A 21,249-nucleotide genomic window follows, 5' to 3' on the forward strand; every position below is an offset into this window, starting at 1 on the left:
AGTCATGTTTCATAAAGTAAAGTCTTATAGTTCCAATTCATTGGGTGCCATATATTGTGTTAAGTCAGTATGGTAAAGTCCAATTATATTATTGGAGCCTGATAGCTTGTCATGCATGTAACTACTTAACATTCATAGAAAGAACCAAACACCTTATGTTCGGCCCATAAATTTGCAAAAGTGCATGAAAGGGTTTATTTTAAAGCCGTGATTGACAGATGATCTGGGCTGTTTTAGCGGGTAGGCGTGTTATGCATGCATGAGTATGTGTGTGCGCGTGTGTTTGTGTGTGGTGTGTATGCTGAAGGAGAATACATACAAAGTAAGCAGTATGTGTGAATCATGAATGCAAACAAAAAAGAATGCTTTGTTGAGCGCTATATACAGATAACTGACCAATATCACTGATGTCACTTCCCCCAGGCTGTTCTTTGCCATTGTTCCAACACACAATGACTTAAGTAGAAAGGGATTTTTTGTGAGGTGATCAATGTCAAAGTTTCTTCACGGGACACTCATCAATAATTTAACTATTGTCAGGTATGATTCAGCCCTCGGCGTTTATTGAGCGTTGTGAGATTATCATTAAATCTACAGTATAGTCGCACTCCCACTGTTGTTGATAGAAAGGAAGAATCACAGTACCGTAATTTCCGGACTATAAGCCACTACATTTTGCTTAAGTTTTGAACCCTGCAGCTTGTCGTCCGGTGCGGCGTATCTATGGATTTTTGGTGATTTTTGTGATGACTTGATCCCTTTTATACACTCGTAAACAGGCTGTGGACCGCTGTCGTTTGGCACCGTTGTTTGGTTTCAGTGCACAGGAGGAAGATGAAGACGACGGCCCTCAGTTTTTTTTACCCAGCCCTGTTAGTGCTGTGCTACTGTGTTGCTGCTTTGTTACCGCCGCGTCTCAGTGATTTTTATATGTTTTTTTATCCAGCCGAATTAGTGCTGTTACTTCCATGTTGCTGCGGTATTACTGCCACGTCACTGGCAGTGTTTGGAAAGAAATGTCAGTATGTTACTAAAACTTTAAAAAGGCTTTCTGTGTACAGTCTTTCTTTGTAAACAACTCATGTGCACATGCGGGTTTTAGTACGGTGCAGCTTATTTATGAAAAAAAATGTTCCTCAAATTTTCCTGGTGTGATTTATAATCAGGTGCGGCTTATAATCCAGAAATTACGGTACCCTACATTGTGAAACATGGTGATCCTGAAAGGGGGATCCTTCCATCTGTGGTCCCTTCTCAAGGTTTCTCATTTTCCCCTGGCAGGGTTTTTTTGAGTTTTTCCTTGCCCTTTTTGGAGCTTAAGATCAGGGGATGCTTTGAGAATAATTGTCAATTTTGGCTATGTGAAGCCCTTTGAGACTGTTTGTGATTTAGGGCTATACAAATAAACTTGACTTGACTTGACTTGTGAAAGACTTCCTTAAAATAAGAGGATGGGCTAGAGACCTTAGTTATGCTATTCAGTATGTCAGACGAACAGAGAACATTCCAATTTTATGTTTGTGTCGTTTTTTTTATTAGTTAAACATCTGTCACCAGATGTGCTTCCATCCATTCATTTTGTCCTGCTTGCCCTCGCATAGGGTGACAAGTGATCTGGAGCTTATCCCAGCATTGCATAAATTGGGCGAAAGGCGGGGACTGCCCTTGACAAAAAAGACACCCTTTCACAGCACATCTTGAGTTCCGGAAAAAAAAAATTGAGCGGTCAATAAACCTAACATACATGTCTTGAGGGATATGGGAAAAATACTAAGACGAGAAATCCGCCCCAGCATGGAGAAAACATGCAGCATGGGGAGAACATGCATGAATGTAGAATGTGATTGTGTCACAGTTTTTCATGGTTGTAGGAAGGCAAAACCCTGGGAGCACTAGGAATCTCCAAAGGTGCGTAGGATTATCAAAGAACCAAATTAAGACAGCAATTCAAAACAACAAAGAAACTCAGGAAATGAACTCACAACAAAATAGCATGATATCATTAGCATATTTAATAACAGAGAGAACAGAAGCAATTAAATGACAAAAGCTGTCCATCAATATCAAGAATGCAGAGTACGGTCTTGTGAAGCCGCCAAGTACTGTCTACCCAAACGCGAGTCTCTGAATGTACTGGAATGGTTGTGTTTCCATGATAGCGGCACTAAATGCATCCTAGCTGTGTTCACAAGTACCCAACCGACGAATCCTTGACTTAAGATAGCTGACAAGAGACTCATCCGGGTATTCCGCGCGTTCTTGGTTTATTCGTAATTTGAATTGGAACAGTCTTTAGGCCGTGACTGATGATGTTTGAGAGATCACAAGGACTTAAAAACAGACAAGCGCGCTCATTCAGAAACAAACTAACAACAACAAAAAACACATCATGGCAGATTGCTTTACTGGATGTGCCCTCTGATTGGTTAGAGTTCGACCCAGGGACTAGTTTGCGTTTCACCCAGCTGCGAGAGGTTCCATCTACAAATCTAAGCTAGTGCAACAAATTGGATTTAAGGAATTGTGTCCCAATATGTCCATATATTGTCATATCACTCCCAGCATGTTTGAATGGGGAAAACAAAGCAGACATACACACACACACACACACACACACACACACACACACACACACACACACACACACACACACACACACACACACACACAGACACACGCGCGCGCACACACACACACACACACACACACACACACACACACACACACACGCACGCACACACACACACAATATATAAGCTTTAGCAGAATCTCCGGCTTTTCACTTCATGGAACTGCTGCTTTCTAGGTACATTACATGATTTTTTTTTCCTTCACGAGTGAAAAACGAATATACTGTAGCAGATATATATTTATTTTTGCTGCTGGTAAATATCTCCATCAGATTTTCAATGCACCCACAGAGTAGTGCCTCTGCAGTGTACACATCAATATTTTTCTAATCAAAGACATTGTTCACTCGATCCAGTCATGACTAACAGTCATGTGACCGAGATGAAGTGAGCCCCTCACCCTCACGCCAACCCTGAGCTACCTGACTTTCATTTGGCGATTATGTGTGTTGATAGCTGATAAAAGTCCAGTAGGAGTGTAGAGAAAGAAACTCAGCAGTTGGTAGACCCAGTGGGTAGAAATGAGCTAATTAATAAACACTTGAACACAGCAGTTTTTTCCTCTGGTCTCTTCAGATGAATCCAGGAGGTCCACAAATGGTCTCAAAGTAGCATTTTATCGACCATGTCCACACAATATGTTGGATAACATAGCACACGTCTGATGTTTTGTTTTTTATGCCCTAAGTAGCATCAGCGCTATTGTTTGGGATGTGACCAAACCAGAAGCGCCAAACAATTTTGAAATGATTTCTAAAGATCCCATTTTAGCTATGAGATACTTTTGTGGAGTGTAACTCCTCGCCCGCGCACAAACTAGTTAAGTAGATATCTGGTCACAATGCAAATTAATGGGCTGGCATTGCTATTGCTCCTCTCACATAAGGTTTTTGTTGGCCAAAAATTAAATGAGACAGGTTAGGGTTAGGGTTAGCGCACTGTTTCAAAAGTGAATGGATGATGTCTGTTTTGCACTATATTTGCTGGAGGACTTCTTTTTTTTTACATAACATTTATAAATAAATACGTGAGCTGTCAAAATCATCCACCAATTCTCCTCCACTAAGGAGAGCCCCATCTTTTCGTCTTTCTCCTCCTCCCTTGTGTTCTCTTTCCATTTAAGATCTTGGTGCGCTTTAATAGCGAATGCCATTAGGCCTCCCCATGTTGGTCATTGTTTCATGTTTCTTGTGCGAACTGAGCCTTCAAAGTACATTTTGTTGCCTGGCAACGGACAGTGACAATCAAAATTCAATCATTCGTTCAAAATCATCCAGACTTCTGGTTCCCATGGAGAAGCGCAAAGACAGATCTCGTGGCTAGACTGTGCTTGCAACTTTTAAATACGTCACTGTTTCCCATAATGAATGGCTTGCAACTTTAGTATCTAATATAGCTAAATGTATCTACCAATATCATCTAACCCTTGGCATCTGAGATTTTCTGCTTTGCATATAATAGTGTCATGAGTGGCTTTACCTTTCACTCGTGGTGACACAATGTCCTTACATATGCACAAATGTACACATGCTTGGAATACAAAATACTACTACTATTACTTAATAGTGTGTAATTAGTTTAAATCTGTCCAATGTAATATTACACATTTTTATTCTTTGGCTTTCAACTAAACGTGATAAGGATTTATTTTGCTGTTATAGTCTCCATACTGTTTTAATGCATTCTAATTTACTGTTACAACTCTTTTTTTATATGTCTTATTTTTACTTTATGTTCAGGCTTTAATTTGCAGCCGCAGTTGTTTTTAAAGTGCTTTTATAGACAAATCTAAGCTGAGTGAGGGAAATAAAATTTGCTAGCTTCATAAAGTTTCACAAACCTTTACGCAAGATCAGTGTTTGTTAACTAACATTTAAACAATGTCCAAGATCTTTTCTCTCTTTTGTGACATTGATTGCGGTGGATTTAAGGTGACAAACACAGTCGCACTTTCAAGGGTCTCCCACTTTTTAGGAGCTTACACGTGTTGTGATACACGGTGAGCTCATCCATTGCTAGACGAGTGCAGATAACCTGGGCAAATACTGACACATTTATCTACAAGTAGAGCCTACCAGGCATTGCCTGACATAAAAATCTCCAAGTGGGAGAGAGAGAGAGCTCTGCTAGCAGTGTGGGTCAGGGTGCAACAACCAAGGGGGTGAGATTAAGTTCAGCCTGAAGTGTATCCAAGATGTTATTTTATGCATAACACACTGGTATTTTCAGCAGTCAGGACTTTGACAGATATTTTGCAGTCATGCATATATTGGTTTTCTGTTTATATTTTGTATACAATATCTGCTGTCAGCTACATTGCAACACACACATATGAACACATACACAACCGAAAGAGTCAACTGGAAGATTGGGCTGGAGAGAAGAGAAAATATGTGGGAGGCTGAGAATGCACAGAAGTGTGTGTGCGGGTGTGGGGGGTAGAGAGAGGGAGAAAGAAAGAGAGGGAAGGCTGGAGAGACTTATCATATGACCTTTACCAAGGAAAGTGTCATAGTCAAGGTCAAAGTAATTTAACAGATTATCTGCTAAGTGTGTGAGTGTGTGTGCGTGCGTGCGTGCGTGCGTGAGAGAGAGACGTATCCACATTTTTCATAGATTATGCCTTAATATCATATCAATAACATGCTTCAGTGATCGTGTTTTGACATGATATGTACTTGCTCTATATGGAACAACAACAAAGTAAATGTTTTTTTCATACTCCAAGGAAAAGTGCCTGGAGAAAATAGTTTATTCAAATCAAGTGCTATTTAAGTGAATTAAAATTAGATTTTTTGAGGATGGTAAACTTGCACTCAAAACAAGAATTTATTCAGTTTACATCACGATCTGAACCAGCAAAAGCATTATTTCCAAAGGGGAAAAAATATTTCATAACAAGAGTCGAATGAATTCTGCTCACACTCGGTAAAATCCATTGTACATACTTAGAGAACTGTTCGAAGCTCAAGTGAGGGAGGGAGGGAGAGAAAGAGAGAGAGGGAGGGAAGGAGGGAGGAGGGAGGAGGCTGAGAGATGAGTGAGTGGAGTGAGGGAGTCAACTCATCCATATACAGGGGCTGGGAAGGGAACTCATGTGATCCGAGGACTTCACCAGAGCGAGGAGGCACCTGCTCGTGTTGAATCCAGGCAGGCAGGCGTCCGTCTGTCTCAACTCAAAGTGGACAGCAGAGTGACAGGAGCGGCCAGATGGATGAGGCGGAGCAGCACCAGGCTGACATTGACTCATTCAAAATTTGGCTCTTTAATAAGATCATCTGAAGCAAGACCGCACTGTTTCTATGGCGACATCGTGCAGCTTGAAAAGCACCATGGGTGTAAACAAATGTTTCAGCTTACTTTTGCTCACTCTCGGCACACAAGGTAATTTTTATTCTTCATATACTACGGTGCGATATGATAGATATATTTTATATTTGCTTTGTGTTTTGGAGGCGTGCCCTCCTTTTAAAACTTTCAGTCATGTTGAAAATATTCTGATCATTTTCAGCTGAAACTAAAACGGTAGGATGGATGGAGGATTTTTCCTACTGAGAGAAGTGCATCATGTTTCCATCTTATGAATACATCATTGTAATAGTATGGCGTGTGATTATTTTTTTATTAATGTTTTTGGGTGGGGGGTCATGCTGCTTGGTTTGGCCTTTGCTTTATCGTTTTTCTGTGATCATATACCGTATACTTTTAAAAACAATCAAAGCAAATTTGTTTAATACCCTCTTTTGCTCTTTATATTCCCATATCCTTTTGGACAAGATGTAATAAACAAAAAGCATAATCTTCCTCCATCGTCCACTGGATGAGGATGAACACCTCTGTTGCTTTGGCGACCTGCTAAGAAGTGTTGTTGGCGACAGAGAGCAAACGCTGCTAACAAATATTTGCTGCTCGTGCACTATTGGCCACAGAGAGCACATTGATCAAAGAGGACAGAATTGGGTCCAGTAGCGCCGGAAAACCAGCAGCTAACTATCCTGGACGCACCAATTTGGCGAATGTGTCATAGCACTGATTAAATCAGTGTTGGAAGTGAGAAACTCTGCAGGATATTTGTTCATTTGTTATGTTTGCTTTATCATTTTATTTTATAGATCTAATATTATAACACGATGTGGATTCAAACAATACATTCCTCTTATGCCACAGGTAGAACTCCTATTCATTGAATTAGCAAATAAAAATATTTATCTTTCAGGAAATGATGACCACACATTGTCAACTGTCATAAAAGTAAAATAAGGTTAAGTGGCAGTGTGTAACATTTCATTTTAAAAACCCATCATTAATTTCCATAATATGTAAAAAAAAAAAAAAAAAAATTCTTGCACGTCAATGTTTTAAATATTAAATCATAGGACACGTTATCTGTTACGACATAAGATTGGGTCACGCCTCACCGTACAGGACGCTGACATGTCTCGCCACCATCTTTCTGCAACAGCTATTTGAAGGAGATGCTCACCTCATTGTAAATTTGCTGGATCAATGACTACAGCTTGTGTAACAAATGCAATGCATTTTCTCACTTGAGGAAGTATTACAAGTCATTTGTGATGATATTTTCCTTGCACCTCTGCTGAAGAAATGGGTGGAAGGCTTGCAACATGTGGTCTCTGTGTACCATAGTGTGTGTGCTTACAAAAAATAGGTCATTGCATTCAATTAGTTCACCACTAGATGGCACAACATTCTACATACTGTCTCTTTAACCACTGCTTACCGTTTTGCCTAAATTTGTTAATAGTGTTTAGAAGTGGGGTTTTAATTCAAAGGTTTCAGTAGTATTTCTTGACTTGTCTTCAGAATTTTTTTTTATATTCCAGATCTATTTAACATATGTAAGTCCTGTCTGTTATCCCTGAATTTTAGATTTTACACTGGTTTTATATGATGTGATGTAACAGCAGTGAAAGTCACTGAAAGTGAAAGTTATTAATTGGATGCACGACATTACATGGTTTGAATACTGAAAAAAAAAGGTTGAAACAGCATACGGAAAGGCAGCAGAGCCCTGTTTTGACGATTATATCCAGAATGTATTGTTAGAACCACATGTCCGTTTAATTTTATTTTTCAGTTGCTCCATCAACTTGTCTAGGCAGGTTGGGCTGGAATTAGAGGAAAGGGCATTTTGAAGTTAATGTTTGAGTTTGTACAACATCGCATCGCACAAAAAGCCACATTCAGTTACCACCTTGCTTATTAGATTGCCATAAGATAGAAGATTAAACAATTGACAAATCAATTGTATGTCTATGAAATACAACACGTTGTATATTTTTATTTGAATATGTGAAAACACAAATACACTTTTCCCAGGCTTCCGTCAAATGAAATAAATTGCCTTTTGTATATTGATCAAATGGAATAAAAAGTGTTTTCAAGGCCAAGTAGTCCACCATGAAACATGTATTACCTTTTACAAAACACCATTGCTTTGCCTCACATACCTTTCTAGCTATTTAGTTCAGAGTGTGCTTCATTTAATATCCGATGCAATGGAGGGGCGTTGCGGGCTAATAAAGATGAAACAAAGGTTACTGTGTAGGCTACTATGCTTCGTTGCTGTTTGCTTAATGGGCACCTGCACATGGATTTCAGCATAAAATAGGTATGACTAAACATATATTGATCCTGGGCCTTTAAAATCTGAGGATGCCTGTTTGCAGGCAAGTAAAGGACAGCACATCAGCTTTGATTGAATGTGTAGGAGGACAACAGTAACATCTGTTCTTCTGTTCTAACATGCAGTAGGTGGATAGACCGTAAGCCTTGTACTAGTTGAGACCGAATCAACAGCACCTCTTCTGGTTGTAGCTCAATAATGCAACCAGTTTTGCCTTATAGCAGAGATTCAGTATTGTTTTGTTCAAATTATATGTATATTTTTCACATAATTGTACAAATTTTTCCAGCCATGTCAGAAAACTTGTTTTCATCAAAATACGCCAAGAATGAAGTGTTATAGTATTATTTACATCAAGCCCCATATGGTGGCAGGCCAATAGTGAGTTTGGTTTCCTGTTACGTTGACAGCTAGGGGGTGGAACTAAAGTATAGGAGGTTTTACAGAACAAAACCAAGCACCCTTAAAAGGACTGACTCTAAGTATTTTCTCTTGTGGAGGCAGAATTTCATACAATGGACTGAGGGCCGAATTCAGTAAAGGATTGAGCTGCTTTTGCTTGCAACCAACCGTTAAAAATAGCACAAAGAGCGAGTGGCTAATTCACAAACCATGCACATATATAGCTTAGTGTCCTGTACACTATGCACATCTTGTTTTGTTGGATCTGGCTGCAGCGTTTGATACGATGGACCTCAGTATTCTGCTGGCTCAGTTTAAGCACCAGGTAAGCATTAATGGTAGTGCTCTAGTTTTGTTTAGATACCATTAGCAGGCAGGACTTTGTGTTTTAGCCTTGATTGCACTGTGTCCTACTCTGTCCCACTGCAATATGGTGTTCCACAGGGTTCAATTCTGGGGCCCTGCTGTTTTTGTTGTATTTGCTGCATGATATTTCCTTTCACTGCTATGCAGATGCCTGTCAGATCTACAGTATGTTACGCCTGGATGGCACCAAACTATTTGAGCTTCAAAAGCTGCTTCTTGCCTTGGGTAGCGTGTACTGTATAACTCCAATTTTGGCCTCCCTTCACAGTAGATTTTATGCCCGTGCCTCCCTTTGGAATGACCTTGCCTTTAAGATCTGGCAAGCCCTCTCTGTCCATTTATAGAACTTAAAACACATTTTCATTCTTTGGCTTTTGACTGAGCCACCAGTCAAAAGAGACTCAGCATTGTTTTGGTGTTTTATTGTATTTAGTAATTTTTTTTTATTAATTTATTGCTTTAGTTGTCTGTTTTTTATATTTAGTTTTTATTTTATATAAAACAATGTGTATGCAACTGTTCTTTGTCGTTACTGTGCTTATGCCGTTCACTACATTTTGGGTGATTTTTTTGGGGTACTTTTTCACAAAGTCGCGCTCTTGCGGTCTCTCTCGCTTGCTCTCCCTCTTGCTCTCTCAAGTTACAGAATTTTTTTAGGAAGAAAATTTAACACCCCAAAACAAAATAATTTAATGAACAACATTGCCAATGAGAATAAAATAGATTTGACAAGGTCAGTCTCCTGATGGCTGTTTTGGCTGCAAGTGTCCACTTCAAAATAATAAATACAGTATAGTGAGGTAAAATGATAGATGCAATGATGGATGACTCCATCACATCAAACATACTAAATAATGCAGCAGTACCAAAGTAGTAGTAATTGAAGTCACTTATATATGAATCACTCTATGATGAATGGCTCAAATAGAAGAAAGCTCCATCTCAATATGGAAAAAAAATTGCTGCGTACACAGATTGAAAATGCACTGTGCAAGCCTCGGGACAAGTCTCTAATTGTTCTGGGACCTCGCGAGGTCATCTTCTGTGTAATGTGAGTTGGTTTTAAAAGAGAGGGAGGGTTCCATTAGATGAGTAGCGAAGGGACACCGGTGCACAGGTGGGAGGGAGTACTGTGCGAGGGTGGGGTGACAAAGACGCGACGTGTCCTCTGATCCACATTCATCCTTCGTTTTGCTGTTCCCCACTGTCTCGTGTAACCATGACGCCAGCTTGGTCTAGCAGAGGTGGCCTTCTGTTTTCATCACAACTGTGGATCTCTTTATTGCATAAACTAAACTAGTCAGTGAGTAGCATATGAAATATTAATGTTTGGACAATCAAACATCTAATAATGACAACAATGTGTGATAACAACAACTTTCTAACTTAAACTGCCTGAATGAAGCATTTTAATCAACACATTCCTTGTAATCACCTCTAGTCTACTGCTACACTGGACCCCGGGCTCACGCTGAGGAGAAGCTACTCCAGGATCTGTTTGTGCGTTACAATAAGCTCTCCAGGCCTGTTGAAAACTCATCAGACACAGTTCTGGTCCACTTTGGTCTCTCTATTGCTCAGCTTATCGATGTGGTGAGTAAAATCCTCACTACTTTAAAACACAATGTCTCATTCGTGGGTTTGTTTGTGTCGCAAATCTGCACAGAAACACTGGCGACTCAAACTTGTTTCTTTGCAGTTCATTAGCAACATCATTTTTACAGGTCAAAACACCAATGTTAATTAAAAAAAGAAGCTTATGTAAACCAGTAAACCTGATATTTTCCCATGTGTTCCTATAAATAGTTTTTGCAAGCACTGTGTAAAATTCAGCACTTTACATAAATCCTATTCGAGAAATTCTGTTGACTCAGGAAAAACGTGACATTTGGTGCTGGGAACACAATTTTTTTTTTTTGAGTGATCATCATCATCATCATCATCGGTTTAAAGTCCGTTTTTCAGGCGCCGCTGGGTTGGACTGAGCTCATATGATTGAAAATGCAAAGCCTGCATGACCGTGAGGATTGTTTTGACTCACAATTAGAGACAGCACTTGTGCCACATGCCTAAGAGTGTAAGTCAGCTCTTGGCCAAGTTGTCTCCTACAGAATGCGTCAGAGCTGAGAAGAGCTTGGCAAATGTTGCAGCCATGCAGTGTTACGTTGTTTTCTTTTCGCCAGTATTATCGTAAACTATGGGTGCCTTTATTTCATATGTACTACTTATGAACAAAACACTGATGTTTCTGAACAAATTTGTATGAGTAACAGGTCATAACATCTCTAAAGTGTTTTAAAAGAAGTTGATTTTTGTTTTCACCAAAAGGATGAGAAGAACCAGATGATGACCACAAACGTCTGGCTCAAGCAAGTATGTAAATGATAAGATGCAAATAGCTCCACTGAATTCAATATGGAAGTGTAGCATGGTGACTACCGCATGATGAATGTTCTCCTCTAGGAATGGAACGATTACAAGCTGCGCTGGAACCCAGAGGAATACGAAAACGTCACCTCCATCCGCATTCCTTCAGAGATTATCTGGAGGCCTGACATCGTCCTTTATAATAAGTGAGGGTCTTCTCTTATACATTGTTAAAATTACGTATCAACCAAAAATAATTGTATCTTACCATGCGAATAACTCGCACTTTGCTGGCACATGAACAACATCATCAGGATGTGTACTTTGTAATTGTGTAAACAGTTAACAGGAACGTTTCCGAGGAAGAACTATACACTTTTTTGTGGTACATGTTCAAACGTATTCACTTCAAGTTTAATTTTTTTTTAATGTGTGAATAAACAACAAAAAAAGTAAGACAGAAAGTTTGATCCTATGATTTGCCTAGACTTAGAAGCCAGACCAAAAAATGTGGCTTTTTTATTTCTACCACAAGCAAAATTGCTATTAGACATTTTGCTTTCTTTGCTTGCTGCTCTAAAATTTGATACAACTCCATTTAATCCCTTGACAACATCATTATTCATCAAAGTTCACAACCATCATGACCATGTAGTATATAAATAATTTATCATGGCCATCCTTGGGTAGAATACAGTAAAACATTTCTTTGACCGGCGCAATCACCGTGCCTGAAGCGAACGGAATCACATCAGCATTAATGTGCAGAATTTGCTGATTCAATTCCAGCAGAAAGCGTTACTGGAAGAAAACAAGAAGATGCCTCCGCCGTGCCAACACTCTTGGCCTGTGCCAACGTCGTAAAGTACTTTGGCTGTGAACAAGGTCATCCTTAATGGGAATGCCCATAAACAAACTTGCTACATTGCACAAGGCAATACATTAGGCTGAAGAACTAGGAGATAAAATGTAATTAAATGTGTTTGAAAGAGCCTCAGATAAAATGCATCCAGTGTGACTCTTATTATGTGTGAAGGGAATTCAAAATGACCATTATAACAAAGAAATTTATTAGATATGAGCAATACAATCACCAAATCGACTTGTCATTCAAAAATACGTACCGTAATTTCCGGACTATAAGTCGCGTTTTTTTCATAGTTTGGGTGGGGGGGGGCGACTTATACTCAGGAGCGACTTATATATGTTTTTTTTCACAAATTTTTACTTGATCATTAAGACATCACTTACTTACAAGTATAGTTGACCACTTCCCATGTTATTTTTAGTATAGTTGATAACTTCACATGCTTTTATATCTTTATCTTGAACATATTCTAAACATAAAAAATAGAGAAAACATCAAATAAAGCAATTAACGCTTTAAAGCACCATATCCAAGTCCACTGTCTGCTGTATGTACACTTGCTCCATTTTTGCTCCTCTTATATTTATTATTATTATTTATTATTATTTGTTTATTTATCATTTATTCAACACTCTTATTTATTCATTGTTTGTGCCTTCTTGGGTTTTTTTGTGTTGCTTGTACGCATATGTGTACTACCGAAGGATAGTGGGAACGTAATTTCAATCTCTTTGTGTGTCTTGGTATATGAAAAAAAATCAACAATAAAGCAGACTTTGACTTTGATAAAACAACCAAATAAACAAAACAAAAAACTACATCTGAAAAAAATTAGACAAAACTGGATGAGGGCGCTCTAAATTTCACCGTTGGCTGTGACTCATCAACTGGGTGGGCTTAAGAAAAATGGCACCAAAAATAAACTCATATTTTGCAGGTTACAAACTTCAAGTTGTAAAATATGCAGCTGAAAACAGTAATCGAGCAGCAGAAAGAAAGTTTGGAGAACCGTGATGTACCAAGGGATTACTATTTCAAGTGACGTCAGTGGCACGGCGCGGCGCAGCGGTTGTTTACATAAAGGACAAACGTACCCACGTAAGGACTACCGGCATCATTAGCGGTGATCATTTCTAAGTGACACGGAGGACATAGAGTTTGAAGGAATTAAGGATTTGGAGTGACATAGAAGGTTTGAAAAACTATTATGGCTTTTACGCACACCCGGTCCTACTCTACTGAGTCGGGGGCTGGCGCTCGGCCGAGTGGCTGTCCGCGAACGGTGCATGGGGCTTGGACATGGCCATTACGCACGCCCGGTCCTATGCCATGGAGCTCTCGTGTCTGGAAGTCCACGCCGCCACACGCTTGGAAGTTTGTTTTGTTTAATAAAGAGCCGTTTACCAAATCCACGTCTATCCTTGTACTTTGTTAACGTTACAATATAGTTATATACTAGATCTGTCGAATAAAGACAAGGCTGACGTCAGGGCGCACGCGCGGCGATGTTGACAAAGGACGAGGAATTTGATCGATGGATTTAATGGATTTAAAGTGCACGGATGGTTTGATAATATTATTGCTTATATTATAGTTATTTGAAATATAATTGATCTATTGTTATATGAGCCTGTGGAAGATTTTGAAGTACAAGCGCCCTCAGCCGCGCAAACCCATTGTTGACAAAGAACGATCGATGGATTTAATGAATTGGAGTGACACCGATGATTTTATAAACGTGTTATTCATGTAATCGTTTTCTTTAATAACTCTATATGTTACGTCAGGCCCATTCTCAGCTCTTCGTTTGTGTTTGTCACGTTAGCATACCTATCGTTTAGCCTATTGTTGCTATCGTTTAGCCTGTTGTTGCTTGTTCGTGACTGTTTTTGGTGCGGGATTTTGTCGAATAAATTGCCCCCCAAAATGCGACTTATACTCCGGAGCGACTTATATATGTTTTTTTTCACTTTTTGGGGCATTTTATGGCTGGTGGGACTTATACACAGGAGCGACTTATAGTCCGGAAAATACGGTATATTGTTGTCTCGTGATTAAATGGCCTACACACTATGAAACTAATAGGACAAGACAAAGAGAGAACTGCACACAGGTTGCCGTAGTTTGAAAGCACATGACACTGAAATTAACATCTAGCTAAAACTAGAGCGGGATTCATTTTTACTTAGTTAGTTACATCTCCCAACTTCTCATTAACTTAGAGCTATTTGTGTGGCTGTCCTGATGCCCAAAATGTAGCGCTCATCATGGCATTTCATGCATTAAATTTCAGGCAAAGTGTATTTTTTATGCAGTATGTAAACCTGAGCATTTGCCCTCCTCTGAGAAGATAGAACATATTCAAGGTGATGTACATGAGAGGTTTAAGTTTATGATTTGCATGGCATAACTCAGCCTTGGAAAAAGGTTGTGTAGTGTGGACGTGGTTGCCTTGAGGCAGAAGATAATAAAGAGAAGGTAAGGGGTATGTCCTTGCTGGAAAACTGTTAGACATGGGAATTTCTATTTATGGGTTGTCTTCACAGTTGACATACAGTTTTTTTCAATATATGTGTGATTCTGAACCCTGGTGCACATCAAACAAGTAGAGTGTGACCGCTTAAAGAAGAAGGTCACAAATATATACTTACCTCCCAATTCCTGTCCAATCAATTTGTGACTTTGCATATTTTTAAATGGGGAACTTTTTTGTTTTTGTACTAGAAAAGTCCTCTCTGTTGTAGTTTTAAACAAATACTAAAGGACAAAGTGCAATCACATGTTCTGCCTGTGGTCCTATTTAAATAATATGCTGTTATCTGTAATTATGTCTGCCAAATATCGTAATCGGCATCAGCCACAAAAAAATCCACATCAATCGGGCACCAACTAAAATATTGAATCTCGGAAAAAAGTCTGTAGTTTGCTCCAGCTGAGCGGAGCGCATATTTGCCTTTGATGACGTAGAGGCCGGACATGTACGGATGAACGTCCATTCTGCTGATGCATCGGAAACATATCCGATTTACACATACTACGAAAGAGGCCCAGTTCGGATTTGAAAAAAAATCAAATTGTACTGCATCAAAGAATCCGATCCTCTACATAAGGGCAAAAAAATATGGAATGAAGCTGTAGTGTGAACATAGCCTAACTTTACTTACAAACTTTGCCATGGATCTATAATATTTTTGTCATGAAAATGAAATGATTGAATAATCTTTCAGGGCGCGTTTCATTTATTGGTAATCACACCTTTAATTTATATACTGTTACTTATCTGCAGTGCTGATGGTGACTTTGCGGTAACCCACCTAACTAAGGCACACCTATTCCATGATGGACGGATAAAGTGGATGCCACCAGCCATCTACAAATCTTCATGTAGCATCGATGTCACCTTTTTCCCCTTTGACCAACAAAGCTGCAAGATGAAGTTTGGCTCATGGACCTATGACCGGGCCAAGATTGACCTTATCAGCATAGCCAGCGATGTGGACCAGATGGACTACTGGGAGAGCGGCGAGTGGGTTATCATGAATGCTGTGGGCAAGTACAACACCAAAAAGTACGAGTGCTGCGCTGAGATCTATGCAGACATCACATACTACTTCATCATCCGAAGGCTCCCGCTGTTCTACACCATTAATCTTATCATCCCCTGTCTGCTTATTTCCTGTTTGACTGTGCTGGTGTTTTATTTACCGTCACAATGTGGAGAGAAGATCACCTTGTGTATTTCCGTTTTATTGTCTCTCACTGTATTCCTGCTGTTGATCACAGAGATAATACCATCCACATCCTTGGTGATTCCACTCATTGGCGAATACCTGCTGTTTACCATGGTCTTTGTTACCCTTTCAATTATAATCACCGTATTTGTTTTGAACGTACACCACCGATCACCTCAAACCCACGGAATGCCCCATTGGGTGCGAAGGGTCTTTTTGGACATGGTGCCCAGGGTCCTGTTCATGAAGCGGCCCCCGGGCACAGCCAAACAACACTGCAAGAAGCTGATCGAGATGATGCACCGCCCAACCATAATATCAGCAACGGGCAACTCCCAGACCTTTTGGACGGGTTTAGAGACAGGGCTGACGCAAATAGGACAGGTCCAAATTCCATCCGACAGCCCAAACATCCGCGTCTGCTCCCCTTCGCCATCCTCCTCCCCTATCAAGGAACTCAACCAGGAAGATCCTCCAGTTAAGGCCAACATTTTCTGCCAGTCACCCATTAAACAGTATTCAGTTCTTCAACGAGGGCAAAACACTTCCATCTTGTCATCTTCTCAACTTTCCTTACCCCCAACTTTGGCTCTCGGACCCCTTCACACCCTTTCCACGGAAGACACAAATAAACTGTCGTCAAAAGGCCGCTCACTCAGCGTAGAGCAAATGTGCGACCTGCAGAGGGAGGTTCCCCTGAGAGCTGCACAACGTTGTCACTCGGGCGGCTTCCAGTACTGTTGCCTCCACAACGAAGCGCCGGAGAAATGGACTGGGACCCCAAACCAAACCAAACAAGCCTCGACAAATTGCCTCACAGAAACCCTCAACGCAGAGCCCGCTAAAGACCCAGGAAACCAACAAGAGGCCGTGATTCATCGCATGTCTCCTGCTATGCAACGAGCCCTTGAGGGTGTTCAATACATAGCTGATCATCTCAGGGCGGAGGATGACGACTTCTCGGTGAGTTCTGCCAGGTTATCTTATGACATAAGGCACTTTGGTTAGAAAATTGCTGAACGGGGAAAGGGTGGTTTCTAGCAATTTTCTAAATATCTGCATGGTGGATGCAGTTGAAAAACATAATTAGAAAGATAAAGATGTGACTGATTATCACTGCAAAAGTCAATATTGAAACAACAAGCTATTCAATGTTGAATTTTTCACCAGAAGACAAGATCGAATGACATTTAGGGGCTAGACACCCCAATAAAAAAAAGTCACTCATTCGTGATAAATCACTCAAGGGTGAAAAGTGACAGCTGACTAACAGGACGTTGATGTCTTGGAATGCTGTGCTCAAGTGCTTCCCTTCTTGCTGTTTTTCCTGTTTGTTAGGTGAAGGAGGACTGGAAGTACGTCGCCATGGTCATCGACAGAATATTCCTCTGGATGTTTGTTCTGGTGTGTATACTGGGATCAGTGGGACTCTTTCTACCTCCTTGGCTGGCTGGAATGATCTGAAATCTACTGGCCCAAGGAAAGAGAAGAACGTTATTTAACTTGTTTTTGTATTTTATTTATTTTCTTCTTTTTCTTTTTGCAAAGGAGCTTCAAGTGTTTTGTCCCAGATGAACATAAAGGTTACGAACAAGGAGGGAAGTCTATCAACAGTTCCTAGGAGCACAGTAAATAATTTATGGGGCTGTGAAAGCATCCCTTTTCACGTCTCCGTTTTGACATTGAGCTTTGCATCTCTAAATAACGTCTATGTAACCAGAATGTCACTCAGTAGGGAACAGACCTCCACCAAGGTTGAACAATACTAATTTCAATTGCCTTCCTAGATGCACACTTCCTTGTATCTGCCAGAATTTGTCGACACGATATGTGCATTATTCAGTGAGAAATCAAAGTAAATATTAGCATCTCTTGCAATTACGGATGGGTATGATAATCAATACGTAAGTGTGAATTGAGAATTTTGGGGTAGGTAGTGTCATTTAATTCATTCAGTACAACACCAGCAGGTAGTGTCATTTTATTCATCCAGTACAACACCAGCATGGAAACAGTTGTTCAGAACATTCCAACGGGTGCTTGCCATCCTTTTTAAAAGTATTTGGAATGTTAATTCATTCACAAGTTTTCCCCATAGTAAATCAAGGAAATTGATTTAATTGCACAAAAAGTGAAACATCCTTAATTCTGCAGCATTGTCCAAACCAGCACCACCTTTTATTAAAATTTAAGTTAAAAACGTAACAAAATAAAGTGATTTGCTGTACTACCCGTATCATCGTGTTTTGCTTCGCACAGTAAAGCATTCCACTAATAATAACAATTTGACTTATCATAGACCTTGCAGTAAATAAGGAGGAATGTTGCACTAGTCTACGGAAGATGTGATGAAATACAAACCTGGGTGATATTTTTTCTTCACATTCCACAATATTACACCAGTGAACACAGTTATCATTTCACTCTGAACTTACACAGTATGAAAACATTGCATAAAAGAATTAATGAAGGGCAGTTTTGAGATTTAGAATGTGAAGAAAAGCCGACAAAAGTCAGCAAAAGGCCACACTGGCTGACAGTTTATCAAGATTTTTATAATTATAAATCTGTCTGGCGATGAGGACAGAATGTGGTATTCATAAACGAGTACACTCAGTACATTGCAAACCCATGGCTTGTGACTGGAATGTTTGGCCGATAATATAAAGTCTTGATGGAATGTTTATAGATTTATAGAAAACACTCAATGAAAGGGAATTACACAGAAAATGTATTTAGCAAGTGGATTCTTGGAAATTTTGTATTGATGCTACACAACCCAAAGCTCAACACCTGAAAGCATTTCCAAACAAACAGCTCAAAAAAAGAGCTTACTAAGAATTATTTTTCAATTTCAAAGCAGATTTAGAATATTTGTACAAAAATGCAAAAGTAGTGTAACTGCAATATTAAAAACATCAAACACTACTAAATATGTATGATTAAATATGGCTCATGTCCAACAGCCTGGTGGTTGGTGGATCTGAGGACATAGATGTTCTCCTCAGTCTTCCATGCCATGTCTCTCATCCCCGTCAGTGAGCAAAGACAAGCACAGCTGTGTCATCAGCAAACTTGACCACTGGGGTAGAATAATGTGTGGACACAATTGTGGGTGTATATGGAATACAGTAGAGGGCTCAGAAAAGAGCCTTGATGTATTCCCATGTTCAGTGCCAGGAGAGCTGAGATGATGAAGCCCATTTATTTATTTCTTCTTTGCCATGTCATTAGATAAATATTGATTCAGAGGTGTTCTAGATTATGTCCATGGCACAGTTATATTGGTTGGTACAATTGTGTCTACAGCATTACGACAGGAGAGTCAGTGGTGGTATTAAGATGAGTCAGGTAAATTCCCGCACACAGTCGACAAATACAAGTCCCACCACTAATATACCATGAGTGGTGTTCAAATCACTGGATGCTCCACACACATGGATGAGCACACAAATTGGCAGCTTGGTGATGCTAAGTAAGAGCTACTCGAGGATTGAAACTAGAAAAAAACATAATCCGGGTTTTTGATTTCTTTTTAGGAACTCAAGTGCCCTTGTTTTATACACACTGGACTCACCAAGTTGCCACTCTCTAGCTGAGCCCCAAGTTGTAAAGGTAACGAAAGCCATTTTTGTATTGGCATACCCCACAGCACAGGATGGCGGTGAGTAATGGCATCCTCAAAATGATGCAGATTTTTGCACAAGGTTAAATGGGAGACATTAATGAATCCAAAAATATTTTAGCATTAAGCATTCGTCAAAAGGCCACCCGCCATAAAGTATTATTACAAAACTGATTAATTTTCACATACTCTTGTAATTAAAAAGCTCCACAATTCTGATGATAAGATCACAGTCAGTTAACCTTCTTATCAGAATTTGTGAGTTATTTAAATATTTTTCTTTTGTCTAAAGAACTATAATTTAAAAGTGAATCATTAACAACATTTATGAGGTATCTGGATTAGCCTATACAATTTCAGGCTTTCCTTTACCTGATGCAAATATTTGAAAATAAGATCAGATGAGTCAAAATTCCGATATCATGAAAACACACATATTCCTCTTTAAACCTTTTGTGCCAGACTGGCACTGCCAGTATGGCAAGATAAGTGAGTGTGTCAAGATATCCGGGTGATAAAAATCAAAACACAAAAGCAGCGCTGTGCAACCTTGCAGAACCATTAGCACAGCAGCAGTCTTTCAGGATTGTGGATTTCCATCACTAAAAGTCTCCCTTGTCAGACAAATGTCACCACTTTTCTTTTTCTTTCTTACATTTTTTTAAGCCTAAGTTTTTTAAACAAGGTATGAATGCATGAACGCTGCTGATAATTCTCTTTCAAAATTTAAGAAAAGCTGTTTGTATACCAACCACTTAAAACATGACACCAGTACCTGCTCTTATAATGAATAATCAATTCCTCTCACAAGTGAATAATTATAAATCTAACAAAAAATACTTGTGTTTGTCCTCCATGGAATGAATCCACTCATACTGTAAGCTTTCTGTCCTGGCGATGGTGAAGTCACTACATTTTATGGACTCAGGTTACCCTGAGACATTCACTAAAGTGATTCGGTTCACTTGAGTCATTTATGTCAGTGAAATTCTGTTCCAGTCAGTGATTTTGTACAAAAACAGCAGCGCTTTCTGTCATTTCAAGAGGTAAGACGTCAAATAAATGGGAGACTCAAGGCGAATAGGAACGACAAAATCGCACTATTGAATAAACATATTGGCTTCACTACAAGGGTTACCGGTCAGCGAATACAAAGAAAGGTATCAAGTACGTGAGACTAAAAGCCAAGGTCTAAAAACAATCAAGGTCAGAGCTTAGCTGAGTCAACAAAAGGAGAACAACTACTAGAATGTGGCAGTAATTCCCAATGAGATGGTGATGAGACAGAATAGGACACGAGGTTATAAACATCAGGACTGAAAAGACACAGGTGGGAGGAAGCACATTGAATAGAAGGCGAGCACAAGCTCATGTATGTAGGAAATCAGCTAATTAGCAAGTTCTGAAGGAGCCCAGTAATGATCCTGGTCATTTCAATCAGGTCTATTGGATGAGGGAGACGTTGAGAACCACATTTGGACACTATACAGTAAGCACCTCAAGGCATATTAATGGTTGAAAGATTGATGTGGACAAGTTTCCGTTATTTCCAAGCTACCGTGATGCCATCTGGAGGAAAAATAGCCTAATTCTTTCAAATTGTGTTAATGAGG

At 39.6% G+C, this 21,249-nt stretch overlaps 1 protein-coding gene across 5 annotated transcripts in view; it reads left to right on the forward strand.

Moving 5' to 3' along the window:
* LOC125989052 (neuronal acetylcholine receptor subunit alpha-4) overlaps nt 1-19,618 on the forward strand; it is a 37,423-nt gene extending 17,805 nt beyond the window's left edge. The window contains exons 2-7 of one of the 5 annotated variants that reach the window (XM_049755022.2): nt 10,487-10,638; nt 11,374-11,418; nt 11,509-11,618; nt 15,567-16,974; nt 17,350-17,415; nt 19,551-19,618. In XM_049755022.2, the coding sequence (XP_049610979.1) occupies nt 10,487-10,638; nt 11,374-11,418; nt 11,509-11,618; nt 15,567-16,974; nt 17,350-17,415; nt 19,551-19,610 (1,841 nt within the window). In that variant the 3' untranslated portion in view covers nt 19,611-19,618. Of the gene's footprint in view, nt 1-5,709; nt 6,015-10,169; nt 10,290-10,486; nt 10,639-11,373; nt 11,419-11,508; nt 11,619-15,566; nt 16,975-17,349; nt 18,240-19,550 lie in introns of those variants that run through there. The other 4 variants (XM_049755023.2, XM_049755024.2, XM_049755025.2 and 1 more) reach the window with 4 other exon arrangements.
* Nucleotides 19,619-21,249: the final 1,631 nt, after the last annotated feature.

The sequence above is a fragment of the Syngnathus scovelli genome, chromosome 2 (genome assembly GCF_024217435.2).
Source record: "Syngnathus scovelli strain Florida chromosome 2, RoL_Ssco_1.2, whole genome shotgun sequence".
Taxonomy (NCBI): domain Eukaryota; kingdom Metazoa; phylum Chordata; class Actinopteri; order Syngnathiformes; family Syngnathidae; genus Syngnathus; species Syngnathus scovelli.